Source organism: Triticum aestivum, chromosome 1A (genome assembly GCF_018294505.1).
Source record: "Triticum aestivum cultivar Chinese Spring chromosome 1A, IWGSC CS RefSeq v2.1, whole genome shotgun sequence".
Lineage (NCBI taxonomy): Eukaryota > Viridiplantae > Streptophyta > Magnoliopsida > Poales > Poaceae > Triticum > Triticum aestivum.
In genome coordinates this window covers 245,985,301-245,998,912 of record NC_057794.1, presented here as the reverse complement: position 1 = coordinate 245,998,912, position 13,612 = coordinate 245,985,301, and the positions used below count along the sequence as shown (strand labels likewise).

At 44.2% G+C, this 13,612-nt stretch overlaps 1 protein-coding gene across 1 annotated transcript; it reads left to right on the top strand.

Moving 5' to 3' along the window:
* Window positions 1–3,129: 3,129 nt before the first annotated feature.
* Window positions 3,130–7,251, top strand: LOC123044395 (uncharacterized). The gene is made up of 10 exons (XM_044467130.1): window positions 3,130–3,204; window positions 3,393–3,430; window positions 3,541–3,602; window positions 3,737–3,848; window positions 4,026–4,126; window positions 4,210–4,281; window positions 4,486–4,547; window positions 4,698–4,823; window positions 5,603–5,729; window positions 6,803–7,251. Coding segments are annotated over exons 1-8 (513 nt in total). The 5' UTR covers window positions 3,130–3,202; the 3' UTR covers window positions 4,762–4,823; window positions 5,603–5,729; window positions 6,803–7,251.
* Window positions 7,252–13,612: the final 6,361 nt, after the last annotated feature.

The following is a 13,612-nucleotide window of genomic DNA, read 5'->3' as shown; positions in this document are numbered from 1 at the left end:
CCGTTGGTAAGTTTTTCTAGAGTATGACTGGTGGGCTCGTTTCTGGCATCTATCGACTGGGTGAAACATCACGCAGGTGCAAAAGGATTTTGGCCAATCCTCTCCTCGCGCGCGTCGTGCTTCCAGTGGGTTGTGGAACCCTAGACCCCTTTCCCCAATCCCACGGCTGCCTCCATCCTCCCGTGCTCCACCCCGAGCATGCCTGGGCTCCGCCGCCTCCTCCATCACCATCCCTTCTCTTCTCACTCTTCCTCCTGCCGCAGCCGCCTCCTCTTCTCCCTCTCTCCCTCCTCCTCGCCCCACGCGGTCCCTCTTGTGCCGCTCGTCCTCCACCTCATATCCGGCATCCTCGCTGCTGCCATAGATCAAGGAGGACGACGCGATGACGACCATGATGCATCGGACATCCCAGGTCGACAACGCCATGGAAGCCATGAGAGCTGGCCGAGGAAGAGGGGGCAGGACCGCATGCCATGATGGGCACGGCTGTGGGCGGAAGCAGCATGGGTTGAAGGAGCGGCGGATGTGGGTGGGATCGGAGGTTGGGGGATACTCGTCGGCTGGGCAACAGGGAGCGCCGGTGAGCGCAACGCATGAGTTTCCAGAAGTGTCGTCTCCTACAAGGCAGGCAAGGATGATGTCATCGCTTTCGCAGGTCCTTCTCCCATCCCTTTTTTTAGAACGAAGACGTCGGGGGCGTCCGACTTTAAATTAATAAAGCCCACATAAGGCAGGATCCAACAGGTTCAACACATAACAGCAAAGATAAAACGGCCGCAACCAAAGTACGATACATGCTACCGGCCGAAGCCTGCAAATGGTAGAGAAGCAACATAAAGCACTAGGTCGGTCCAAAAGGACAGAACCTACAACAGGCTAGTGACGGGTATCAATCTGGATCAACCGAATCCGCTCCATAGCCTCCGTCAGCCGATCCGCATCACGCTGTTTCCCCAACGGCGTCCATGCCTGAAGAAATAAGTGGCATTTGAAAATAATGTCAGCCGAGTGAGAAGGAAATTTGTGCTCGATAGTCATCTTATTGCGAGTGGTCCAAATGGACCACAACAAAGCTCCCACGCAACTCCATAAGACCCGGCCGAAGCCACCCCTATGAGCGACTAGCAAAGCGCGCAGGTCCAAGACTGAGCGGGGATTCCAGTTCTGACCGAAAGCCTCCCTAACCGCACTCCAAGCAAAGCGAGCGAGGTGACAGTTGAAAAATATGTGGTTGGCATCTTCATGTTGACCACATAACACGCAAGAGCCGTCGGAGGGCCCATTCCTACGAGCGATATTATTGGAGGAGGGAAGGCGATCGCGAAACATCTGCCACAGGAAAATTTTGATCTTTAAGGGAATGGAAGCTTTCCATAGCCCCCTAGCTATGTCCAGGATCGGCCCCTCGATCAGTTTGTTGTACAAGGATTGGACGGAGAACTTCCTCGAGCGCGAGAGAGCCCAGGAAACCGAGTCAGCCTTAGGCCGAAGGTTCACACCCGCCAGATCCACTACGAGCCCGTCCTAACAGGCTCGTTCGTTATCGAGAAGGGGTCTTTTGAAGGAGACCACAGGCGGGCTGGTGCGCAGCGCATCTGCCACTAGGATATCAACGTTAGTAACCAGCCGATAGGCTAAGGAATGACTTTTCCACAAGGGTTCCGGGCCAAACCAGTGGTCCAACCAAAATCGTGTTGAGGACCCATTGTTGACACAAAACTTGGCTCCTAAAGTGAATGCCGGCATAACTTTTTGGATCCCATTCCAAAAAGTTGATCCCTTAGCTTTGGAAGTGAGGAAATTCCCATCTGGGAAGTATTTGGCGAGGAGGATATCCGCCCAGAGCCCTTGCTCGTTTTGGGAGAGTTTCCAAATCCACTTGGTTAAGAGAGCGACGTTCATTAGCTTCGAATTAAGAATCCCAAGTCCTCCAAATTTCTTAGGGCGACAGAGCGCGACCCATTTGATGAGGTGGTACTTCTTTTTGATCCCCGTTCCTTCCCAAAAGAACTTGGATCGGGGCGTATCAAGCCTGGCATGAACCCCATCAGCCAGCAAGAACATGCCCATCGTGAACAGAGGAAGGGAAGACAGGCTGGAGTTAGTTAGGATTAGTCTGTCCGCCAAAGAGAGGAAACGACCGCGCCAGGGGCTAACCCTATTTGCCACCTTGCCATACAAGGGCTCCCATTCCAGAATGGAGATGTGCTTATCCGAGATAGGCAGGCCCAAGTACTTAATTGAAAAGCTCCCTAGCTTACAATTAAGTAGATTGGCTACTCGAGAAGCGAGCAGAGGATCCATCCCAATGGCTATTACCTCACTCTTAAGGAGATTGATCTTAAGACCAGAGATGATTTCGAAAGCAAGGAGGATAAGTTTGACTGAGCTACGCTATGATCGTCAGGCTCAAAGAGCAGCAAGGTGTCGTCCGCATATTGGAGGTGGGTGAGTCCACCCGGGATAAGGTGAGGGACCACCACGCGGATGTGTCCGGCGTCCTTAGCCTTATGGATGATGGCTGACAATGCGTCCGCAACAAAGTTAAAGATCAGGGGCGAGGAGGGGTCCCCTTGCCTGAGACCTCGTTTGTTGCGGAAGAAGTTCCCAACCTCTCCGTTGATCGACACCGCGGTCTGGCCACCCGAGACCAGATGCATAATGCGGTGAACAAAGCCTGACTCGAATCCCTTCCGAGTCAGCACCTCGCGGATGAACTCTCAGTTCACGCGATCATATGCTTTCTCAAAGTCGAGCTTTAGGAACACGGCCTGTTGCCCGGTGCGTTTAAGCTCATGGATAGTCTCCTGCAACACTATCGGCCCTTCGAGAATGTTGCGACCTTTGAGAAAACCTGACTGACTACGGTTGATAACGCGCTGCGCAACCGATGCAAGTCTGGTCGCATACGCCTTTGAGCATATCTTGAAAGGAACGTTAATAAGAGTGATAGGACGGTATTGCTTGATAGTGTCGGCCCCTTTAACTTTGGGAATAAGGCTAATGCGCGAAACATCTACCGTACCTAGTGCAAAACCATTGATAATTCCATAGAAAAAGTCTTTGAACATCGGCCAGAACCGTCGAAAAAACGCGACCGGCCCCGGCCAACCGTCCGGGCCAGGCGCCGTGTCAATCTCCCATCCCTTTTGCCCCCCCCCCCCCTCCCCTGCCTCCTCACCTTGCCTTTGAGTCGGACGCAATGTAAGACAGCCCGCAGCCAAGCTCAAGCTGGAGGCGATGAAATCCCTCTCTTGTGCCAGAATCTAACTGCCACCTCCGTAGATTCTATATGTCCAGTTTTGGTCCTTTATTTGTGCAATGTTCTTTTGCTTCTATATGTATTGTACCATGGTTGTGCTCTGACCAGATCATTCTCGTTTGTTTTGCAGGTTCTATGATCTGTTCCATCTCTGTTCTCCTCGTCAAGGTTAGCTGCTCTATTTCCTAGGTACATGTGTATTATTGTTTATGTGTGTGCTATCATGGTGCTTGGTCTGCTGATCATTTTAATGTTCCGGATCTGGGGTGTGGCTGCAGGGGAGGGGATGCGGCCAATGACAGGGAGAAGGAGCAGGCCGTCGAGGAGTGCAAGCAGAAGCGTAAGATGTGTATTTTTTCATATTTTTGCAGATGGTCTTGACTATTTTGCAACATGTATTGCATTTCCAGGGATTATCCTTTTGCTTATTTAGTATTTCCTATGTTCTCTGAAGATTAATTTTGGCCCATACAGTTTCCGGTGACTGGAAGTCTGAAAATCAAGACAGGGCATATTGTTTTGGTTATGAGTGGTTGGAGATATTGTGGCTTGATGTCCCTAGAGCAGTCGGACCCTTCCAAGATATGTGAGCCTGATTTTTTCTGCAACTCTTCCACCATAGTACATGAAAATGAATAACTTCTACCTATCGCCACCATTTCTTGAGGAGGATTGGTGATTCCCCTTTATTTTGTCACACTTTGGTGTCCTTGAGTTCAGAATAGATTCACATTTGTTCTGATTCTTCTTTATATATTCCCAGGTGCTAAAATCCTAGGTGTCAAGGGCATTGTGGTGGTGCGATCCATGTCTCCTGCGAGCGCTCGGCATGGCGTCCATAGCCCCAAAGAGCAGGGCTTCAAGGTTCTTTTCATTGAATGACTTGATTTGTTTCTCCTATGTTGTGCTAGATTACTAACTGAAACTATGGCTCTACTATGTATCAGGCTGGACAACAAGCTTCACTTGATGAAAGCATTTCCCTTCTAAAACAGAGTACTGCTGAGATTAATGCACAAGTTAGTCTTGATACTAAGGTGGTTATGGGATTGCTTGATCTATGCTAGGTCAATATGTCAGCCACCACTTAAAAATAATCACTTACATTTCTTCCTCTGAACTCTGAAACCTGATGCAGAAGAAAAACTCATGCAGGTTCCCCTGTTGTTTCCCTTGGTTCATTAATCTAATTTGGATATCTTGTTTTATGTTTTTCTAAACAGGATGTGTGCAGATCGAACGAAGAAGAGAAGAGGAAGGATCTTGAGGAAGAGGGAAAAACAAGGTGAGCTCTATCTCTAATCTGCCTAGATAGTTTTCATTTCCAAGTTATACTCTAAATCATGTATATGGACAAATTAATGGGTCTGATAGTGATTGTTCTTTGTGTTTTTTTATTGGTTCATTTCTTGGTTATTTACTACTCTCACTTCAGGATGCTTGTTCATTCTTCTTACCTGCATTTCTCCCTCACTCCGATCAGGCAATGGGACTGTTGACCAGGTACAAGAGCTTCTTCAGAAAACCCATGCTGCTTTTCTAAATCGCAATTTTGTTCAAGGTAAAACCAGCCAAGCCGGAGACTATTACAACCCTTTTTGCAATATATAGTTGAGAGAATTCGACCCTGATACTATAGCTGGAGACTGTTACTATTGTCAATTATAAAAATTATATTCTTCTATGATTTAGTGAAGTCGGGAGGAAAGTGTTGTGCAAAGGCAGAAGCTTTTGTAGTCGTGGTGTTCTTAATAATGGCACTGAAGGCCGAAACACATATATTTGGACAGGTTTTATCTGTGTAAAAAAACACAAAAGAAGAGCTTTTGCATGATATTAAAAACAATGTTGGTTTGGTTCTAGAAAAACAGAGCAGTTTTCTGAACCCTGCTACTGTCACTATGGTTGCTATTTTCATTTTTGTTGCAGAACAGTTCTCTCATGGTGTTTCTATTAGCTGCGAGGAACGTTGAGCTAGCTTTTGTCTTGAATCTCTTAGGTGTTATGTAGAGGTTGGACTTGCCAGTGAGCTAAATGGCCCGTTGGAACTGCTTGTTTGACCTTTTAAAATGGTTTGGTGGTGCAGATAAGTTTGGCCACAACCCATTGGATTTAGATTTTAGGTGCCGTGTGAAACAATTTCTTAGGCAGGTTATTTTTTTTCTTAAGCAAGGGATATAGGTAGCATGGGGAACGATTTCTTGAGTAGGTTTATTTGTTTGTTATTATATTTGGGTACTTATTTCCTGATGTTTTTTTAGGTTCTATGTATAACATGTTAAAGTTGCCGGTATGATTTTGGAGGCAACACTGATATTTTTCTGCCGACTTTGTGGACAGGCTAACAATGAAAATTTTATCTGTAAAATATGGTGATCCCTATAGTGGTATTTCTGAAGCTTCGATGTGCTTGCTTTCCCCCCAACAAGCAGTAATCCAATCACGGGTGCATCAGGTGCTATATCATGTGAGAAAATCGAACCGCTCATTCATAAGACAAGATTTCCGCTCACATTTATCATGCTTCGACACTCACAAAATAAATACTTGGGCAATTGCTCTGTTTTATATTGCGAGCCTTAATTTGTGGTGGTAGTAGCATTGTTTGTGTTTATTTGAAAACCAGCACTAAATAACCATTATGCCTTACAGTGGCTCTTTTTTATATTGTACTCGCTGTTAATATGGTATCTTCTAAACCATGTTACAGAATTTTCAGTTGTGTTTATACTACATTCTCTTATAAATTTACATTACAGTATCTTCTAGCAAATATACTGAATCACTACTATGCCTTGTATGCATGTTTTGGTAAAAAAAATGAGTTAAAGTATTTAACAATACTTTTTGATTTGACAACCATACTGTGGACGTGGTACTGAAAATTTGAATATCTTGTTATTATTTAGATATAGGTGGTAAAAGAAGGGATTTTCTTGTGTTGCTCTAGCAGAATACTGTACTATCGGGTGTACAGTTGTGGTGAAAAATCTTCAGGTTTTGTTTCTGTAGCCCAAAAAAATCCATCATGTGTTCGTTTTTTTGTTTGTGTATGTCTCTCTAAGTTACCTTGCAAGTGTCGTGATGTTGTATACATATTTCTGTATCTATATGAATGTCGGACCCTGCATGATTGATCTTATTTTGTTCCTATGTGAGAACTAGCTCTCCTTTAGTAGTGTAGTACTTTTATACTAAACTGAGTTAGGAATGGTTTCATTGCGCTCTATAGGATCATGTGATTTCTTTTCATAGAATGTTGTCATCTATATCTTGCTGAATGTACAGAACTATTGGTCATTTAATTCTCTCACGCATCAATTTCCCTTCCCTTCTGTGCTCTCTTTCCTCTGAACTATCTCTCTTTTTAGACCCTCTCTCTGTTACACATTTGCATGAAAAAACAAAAGTAAAAGGGAAAACTTACTTTGGGTTCATATGGTGCAGACCAACAACAAAACGATTGTTAATGAAAGGTTTAAGTGCACGTATACTCAAAACAAGGTCTTTTATCTAATTGGTTGGATAACTTCTTTTCAGGTCTATGTGGATTTCCACAATGACACTACCTCCAACTTTCTCATTTCCCCAGCTCTGCATACAAGTTCCAAACTAGGCATGCCAGTCTTGTTATCACTTGTTCAGTCGCGTTCTGGTTTATGCCTTTTCACCTGCATGTAGTGAGGCAGTGTGTGGAATTTAGGTGCTGGTTTGAACAAATTACAATGATGTAGTCCTGCAGACCAGTACAGGTCACCGGCTTTATATTGTGGTCAGCGTGTTGTAAGTACTTTGGGAAACAAGTTCTGGGGCAAGTTTATCTGCTTGCTCATGCATTTTAATACTTGATTGATGTCCTAATAATTTGTGAAGTTCTTTGTACCATGTGATAAGCTGCACATCAGGTTGCATGGCAGCTTGTTTGTTGCTTTTAGGATGTGCATGTACCCGGGTGGATCACAGATACCAATCATATATTATTATTTTTACTCGTGTGTTTTTCTTGTGCCTGCCAAACATTTCAAAAATTGATTATATCATTCAAATGTATTCAGGCTGGGTTTCTGTGATCCAAAAAAAAAAATCATCTGGCATGGCTTTGTTTTTACATACAAAACTAAGTGTGGAGCAGTGTATATGTTCATTGCTTTCTTATCACATTGCATTTGTCGGAGGTGCTGTACTGATTTGAAGGAAATGCTTTTATATTTCCAAGTTGATCAACTACACATCTTCTGATCCTAAAGCCTTTCTTTAAAAGGGGCTGGTCAATGCAGCTCCATGTTGTGCTATCTTGCTATTGGGCTCTTTTTTCGTTACTTAAAATGGTCAGATATCTCTGATATTAAATTCGTGGTTGATTGCTTATATCCAAAATAACTATGTTAGTACACTGAAGCCAATTTCTACATTGTTAGTGAAGTTGGCTAAATAGTTTTTGCGCCACTAAGATATATATGTGCACTGCATTCTAACCCTGTAAATTGTTGTGCTATTAATTTAATCCGGAATATAATTATGTTAGTACACTCTGCAATATAATTATGTTATATTCTGCTTTTGTCAAGATGGTTTCCAACATCGTCTGAGATGGGCAGCCCGGTGCATGTAGCTCCCGCTTGCGCAGGGTCCGGGGAAGGGTCCGACCACTTTGGGTCTATTGTACGCAGCCTTGCCCTACATTTCTGTAAGAGGCTGTTTCCAAGACTTGAACCCGTGACCTCATGGTCACAAGGCAGCAGCTTTACCACTGCGCCAAGGCTCCCCTTCTATTTCTCAGTGCTCGTAAAATCAGGCACTTCTCCCTGATGAAAGATGAGAGATGGTTTCCAACATCGTCTAAGATGGTTTGGGCATATTCAGCGCAGACCTCCAGAAGCTCCGGTGCATAGTGGATGGCTAAAGCGTGCGGAGAATATGAAGAGAGGGCGGGGTAGACCGAATTTGACATGGGAGGAGTCCGTTAAGAGAGACCTGAAGGATTGGAGTATCACCAAAGAGCTAGCTATGGACAGGGGTGCGTGGAAGCTTGCTATCCATGTGCCAGAGCCATGAGTTGGTTGCGAGATCTTATGGGTTTCACCTCTAGCCTACCCCAACTTGTTTGGGACTAAAGGCTTTGTTGTTGTTGTTGTTGTTGTTCTGCTTTTGTCAGTTTGCTGGTCCATATTAATTTCCTCGAGCTTATTTTCACATCTTGTCATATTTACACCTCTCCGCCGTCTGCCACCTATCATGGAGGGAGATGGCTTGGCCAGGCCGTCAACACCCATCGGCAACTTCCGGCAGGCGCCGTTCCGTTCTTCCTCCCCTTACTCTGATGCCTTCATGGCCAAAATCATTATCAGGAGCAAGAAGGTTAAGCACCAATTATGGTTAAAGCTTTGTCTCTTTTGTGTACTATGCGTTTGCTGGTCAGCTTACAAATTCAAGTAATACGACAATTGCAATGCATCTTACTATGTGTGTATTTATTTGCATTGACATTTTCTCCTCCTTAGGCTCCAAATCGTTTGTGGGTCATAAATTATTGTGCATTATTGATGATTAATTTGCAATTTAAATAACAACAGGGCTGGGTTTTATAAGTGCAATGGCTTGAAATGTGACCTTCCAGTCAAGAAATTTCCTCAGTGAGAAGCTTTTGTGAAGAATGATGTAATTAAGTTAGCAATTTATAGTTCTCTTTGATAATTGTAACTGAATTGTCAATGGCCAGTTCTCTCGAATAATGAGTTACTCCCTCTATTTTACAATAGAGATAATTTGTCAAAATTTTGTTTTTGTGATGTCTTCTCTTTTCTTTTTCTTGATTTGTATTGGATATGCTACTCGCATATTTGAACATGCATAGGGTCTCTCAGTCTTTAACCCTAACTATAAAAATCCATTGATGGAAGCTGGGGAGGGCTCCCTGGGTCTAAGCCATCGAGATGGTAGAGGCGACGTTTCAATGTCATCTACTCCAGTAGCCGGACAAGGCATATAAAAACCATGGATCCTTTTTCCCCAGGCCGCAAAATGATCACAGTGAGGTCTACGACCTCCTCCTAGATGTATTAATCTCAATCTCATGTTTGGTTTTCTTACCTTTTCTCTTCTAATGATGTAATTTCTTTTACTAAGATAACACCATGTTTGTTGTAATGCCTTATTTGATGTAAGATCCCTTTTCTACTTTGAATGAATTTACTTTATATATTTCTTATTTAGTTTAGTTCATCATTCAGAGACGGTGGAATTTTTTTGTCCTTCACAGGTTAAATGAGCATTGCGTAGTCCTGCATAGGTTAAATGAGCATTGTGTAAAAGTATGTCTAAGTTCTCTTTCTTCAAGTGTTTCAAGTAAATGAAATTGTTTATTTCGAATTTAATACCTTTTAACAATAATCATAATGAGAGAGGGGTATGGTTCTCTCTCTCTCTGGGAAAATCTTACTTTAGACAACATGTACTAAGAAATAATAACTCTGGAAATGTATTTGAATCGCACAAAAATAGTTCGTAGTTCTTGTTCATACTTCAAACACGTGAGGCTCTACAAATTAAACCATGTTTTTTTTCAAGGCGTATATGGATTTAGCAGACCACAACTAAACCGACTCTATACACATGGCCTGTCCTTAGTAAAGGAAACTATTTTCATCGCAAACATGGCTTTAGTTGAAGGTTCTTGCAGCATGAAACTATTTTCATCGACAACATGTCTTCAGCAGATCTCTACGCCATTTGGCGCAACGGGTTAACTAGTTTTAATAATTACTGAGGGCGCTCCATGTTGTTATCCAGACGTGCTATGATAAAATTAATGGCCAGTCAATTTACACACAAAGTACTAGTACAACACTACTCTTAGGAATTGAATATCTAAATTTAGCCACTCATGAAAATAATACCTTAATTAATTAGCCGCACGGCGACCTTCATCCAGCAGACAGACAAGCGCGATGCGGCGGCACGCCGAGACAGCAGGTTCGAGGAGCAAAGCTTTGTGTGGCTGCCGCTTGAAGTTTGACCTCCACTATCCCGCCATCGACCGTGATGGATGTGCTCGAATCACGCCGCCGCCGACCTCGATGGTTGAGCTCCTCCTATCTCCAGCTGCAGAACGAGGATTGACCTCCTATGACGCCGCCACCGCCCATCGACCGAGGATTGACCTCTTCTCCGGTAGCCGCTGCCTAGGCCGCAGCCGCCATCTCTATATGCAGAGCGACTATTTTTTTTACATATATCCTTGGAGTGGCTATTTACACGGTATCTCACCGTAACTCAATTATATGGACAGGGTAGTACATCACATACGGTTATGTAACGACAACCGTGTCTAACCTACGTTATCTTCTCACACGGTTTGGTGCGGAAATCGTGTGTGACGTTGTAATACCTAACACAAACGATATGTACAAACAGTGTGCCGTATATATACAACACATATATAGTGCCATTAGTAGTTTCCGACCGTTAGCTTATCTCCACAGTTTCCCCATTTTCCCCAAATCCCTACATAGCCTCCAAATTCTCTCGCGTGGTGCTGACATTGGGGGAATGCGGACGAGTGGTGCTTATGGTTTCGGTGCGGCTGCTCCTGCTCGTATCGCCGCCACGACGGTGGTCGCCGCCGAGCACTTGACTAAGGTCATCAGAAGGCAGGTGTACTACGGATCCGAATTGTCCTGTCAGGTTCCAATCTATCCCGATCTTTTTTACCATGTCCAAAGTATGGCTCCTTGCTGAATCCGTCCTGAATGACCCCCTCCCCCCAGGAAAGTGATCTGCCGCCGGATCCGGAGCTTGACTCCAGACTTCCGCAACACGAGTTTGACTCTGAGTTTTGCACCACCGAGAAATACCAAAAGCTGAGTTGTGTGCACGGGCACACTCCCGCTCGACGTGTATGCACGGAGGGATTCGACATTTGCAGGCGGTTTCTCAGTTGCCCCTTAGAGGTTAGTGCTAATTAAGTTCATCATTTTACTTCAGTTAATGCCACCGCTCATCCAAAATACTATTTAACATTGGCAGGGATATGAGGCTTGTGCCTTTGTTAACTGGCTGGACGAAGAATGGCATGGTAGGGCTCGGAGTGTTATCACCAAGCTCGCATAAGATAACGTAAAGCTGAAGAAGAAACTGGCTGATCTGGAATGTACAATCAGTACGATGAAGCAAGAAAGAATCAATCACATGCAACAGATGAAAGCAAGAGACAAGAAGGAACTAGCATCTGTAGTTGTGGTTGTCGCATTAGCCATGTTCTATGCGCTGTTTGCAATGATGATTAGGGGTTTTGTTTGACAGTATTGCTAAAGCACATCTAGATGTGCTCTAAGTAATGCACATCTAGGTCCTATATATGCCATTGATGTTACACGAAGATTCGTGCATTTGTCTTTTTTCTTTTCCTTTCTAGTTTTATTATTAATGGCTTTATCAATAAGAAGATCTCAATGTATTATTTGCCAACTGTCCTACTTAGTTCATACCAGTACCGGTGCATAATCCCAAAACTCATTCCTTGTTTTTGTCCTGAAAAAGGAAACCAGCCAAATAGCCAATAGGTGTCCTACGCAACCAACCCTAAAAAATCTTGTTACGCCGAATCGTTTGTGTTCACCTCACTCATCGCAAACGGTTCATCGGACCGAACTGTATGCCGTATATTGCACACACCTTGATCTGGCTACCCGTTTTTGTTGTTCTGTCTCATCGCAAACAGTTCGTACGATCAACCGTATGCCCCTCATCGCACACGCAACTAAAATCTAAACCATGTTTGATGTATCATTCATCGCAAACGTTTTGCATCATTTCTGACGGTTTTCATACAACACCGTTTGCAATTATTGCATCGTACACAGTTTCTCGAAGAGTCTCTGATCGTAGTGTCACGTTAGCAGCATCCTGCAGTAGTGTGGATCGCATCAGGGATCTCCCGGACGCCATCCTTGGGGAGATCATCTCGCTTCTCCCCACCAATGATTGCTTCCGCACCCAAGTCCTATCAACTCGGTGGCGCCCTCTATGGTGCGCCGTGCCCCTTAATCTCGAATGTTGTCAGCTATCTCTCTTTAATGACTGTGAACTCCCCAGAGCCATTGTCTCCTCCCACCAGAGCTCCGTTCAAAGCCTCTGCATTCGGTCATGCTACCTGAGCAAGCATAGCATGCCCTGCATGGTGGACGCCTGGCTAAAATCCCCTGAATTCATAGAACTACAGCTGCTTGAGTTCTACTATTCCCCCGGAAATCACCTACCAAATACCAAACGCCATGTACTTGTGCCCTCAGCACCGATGTCCATCTTGCAGTTTTCCTCCTCTCTCCACACCGCCACCTTTGCGTTGTGCTACCTACCAAAGAATATGTTACTAAAGCTTTGACTCCCATTTCTCTAAAAACTTTCACTTGTGCGGTTTCGTATATCGGGGGCCTCATTGCACAACATCATCCGTTCTTGGTTCTTGTTTTCATAGTTAGAATCGGTTGTCTCCAAATAAAGTCGCCTAACCTTTTAAGAATTGGAATTTCTTTTGATGGAAGGCAACTCATCATTGAAGATGCCCCTTCACTTCAAAGGTTGATCCTTGATTCTAGTTATTCACCATCACAAATAACCGTCGTCTCTGCGCCTAAGCTGTAGACCTTGGGTGTAATAAATGATCTCTGCGCTCATTTCAAGATGGTGTTTGGCTCCACAGTTCTTTAGGTACTGTATATTATCATCTACACTTGTAACCATAAGCTGCATTTTAAATTTCTGCGAATAACACTACTACAGGATGCTGCTAACACGACACTACAATTAGAGACCCTTCGAGAAATTGTGTGTGATGCAATAATCACAAACGGTGGTGTATGAAAACCGTCAAAAAAGGTGAAAAAGTTTGCGATGGAGGATGCATCAAACACGGTTAAGATTTTAGTTGCGTGTGCAATGAAGGGCATGTGGTTCAGTTCAATTAACTGTTTGCGATGAGGAGGAACAAAAAAACGGGCAGCCAGATGAAGGCGTGTGTGATACATAGCATACGATTCACTCCTATGAACTGTTTGTGATTAGGCAACAGAAAAGAAACAGGCAGCCAGATGAAGGCATGTGCGATACACAGCATACGGTTCACTCGGATGAATGGTTTGTGATTAGGCAACACAAAAGAAACGGGCAGCCAGATGAAGGTGTGTGCCATATACAGCATACGGTTCACTCGGATGAACTGTTTGTGATTAGGCAACACAAAAGAAACGGTCAGTGTAACGCCCTGAGACCGATGTGCCAGGTGTCGTCCAGTTATTCGTTGTTGTTGCCTTGTCATTGCTTGCGTGTCATGCATTGCAAATCATGTCATCA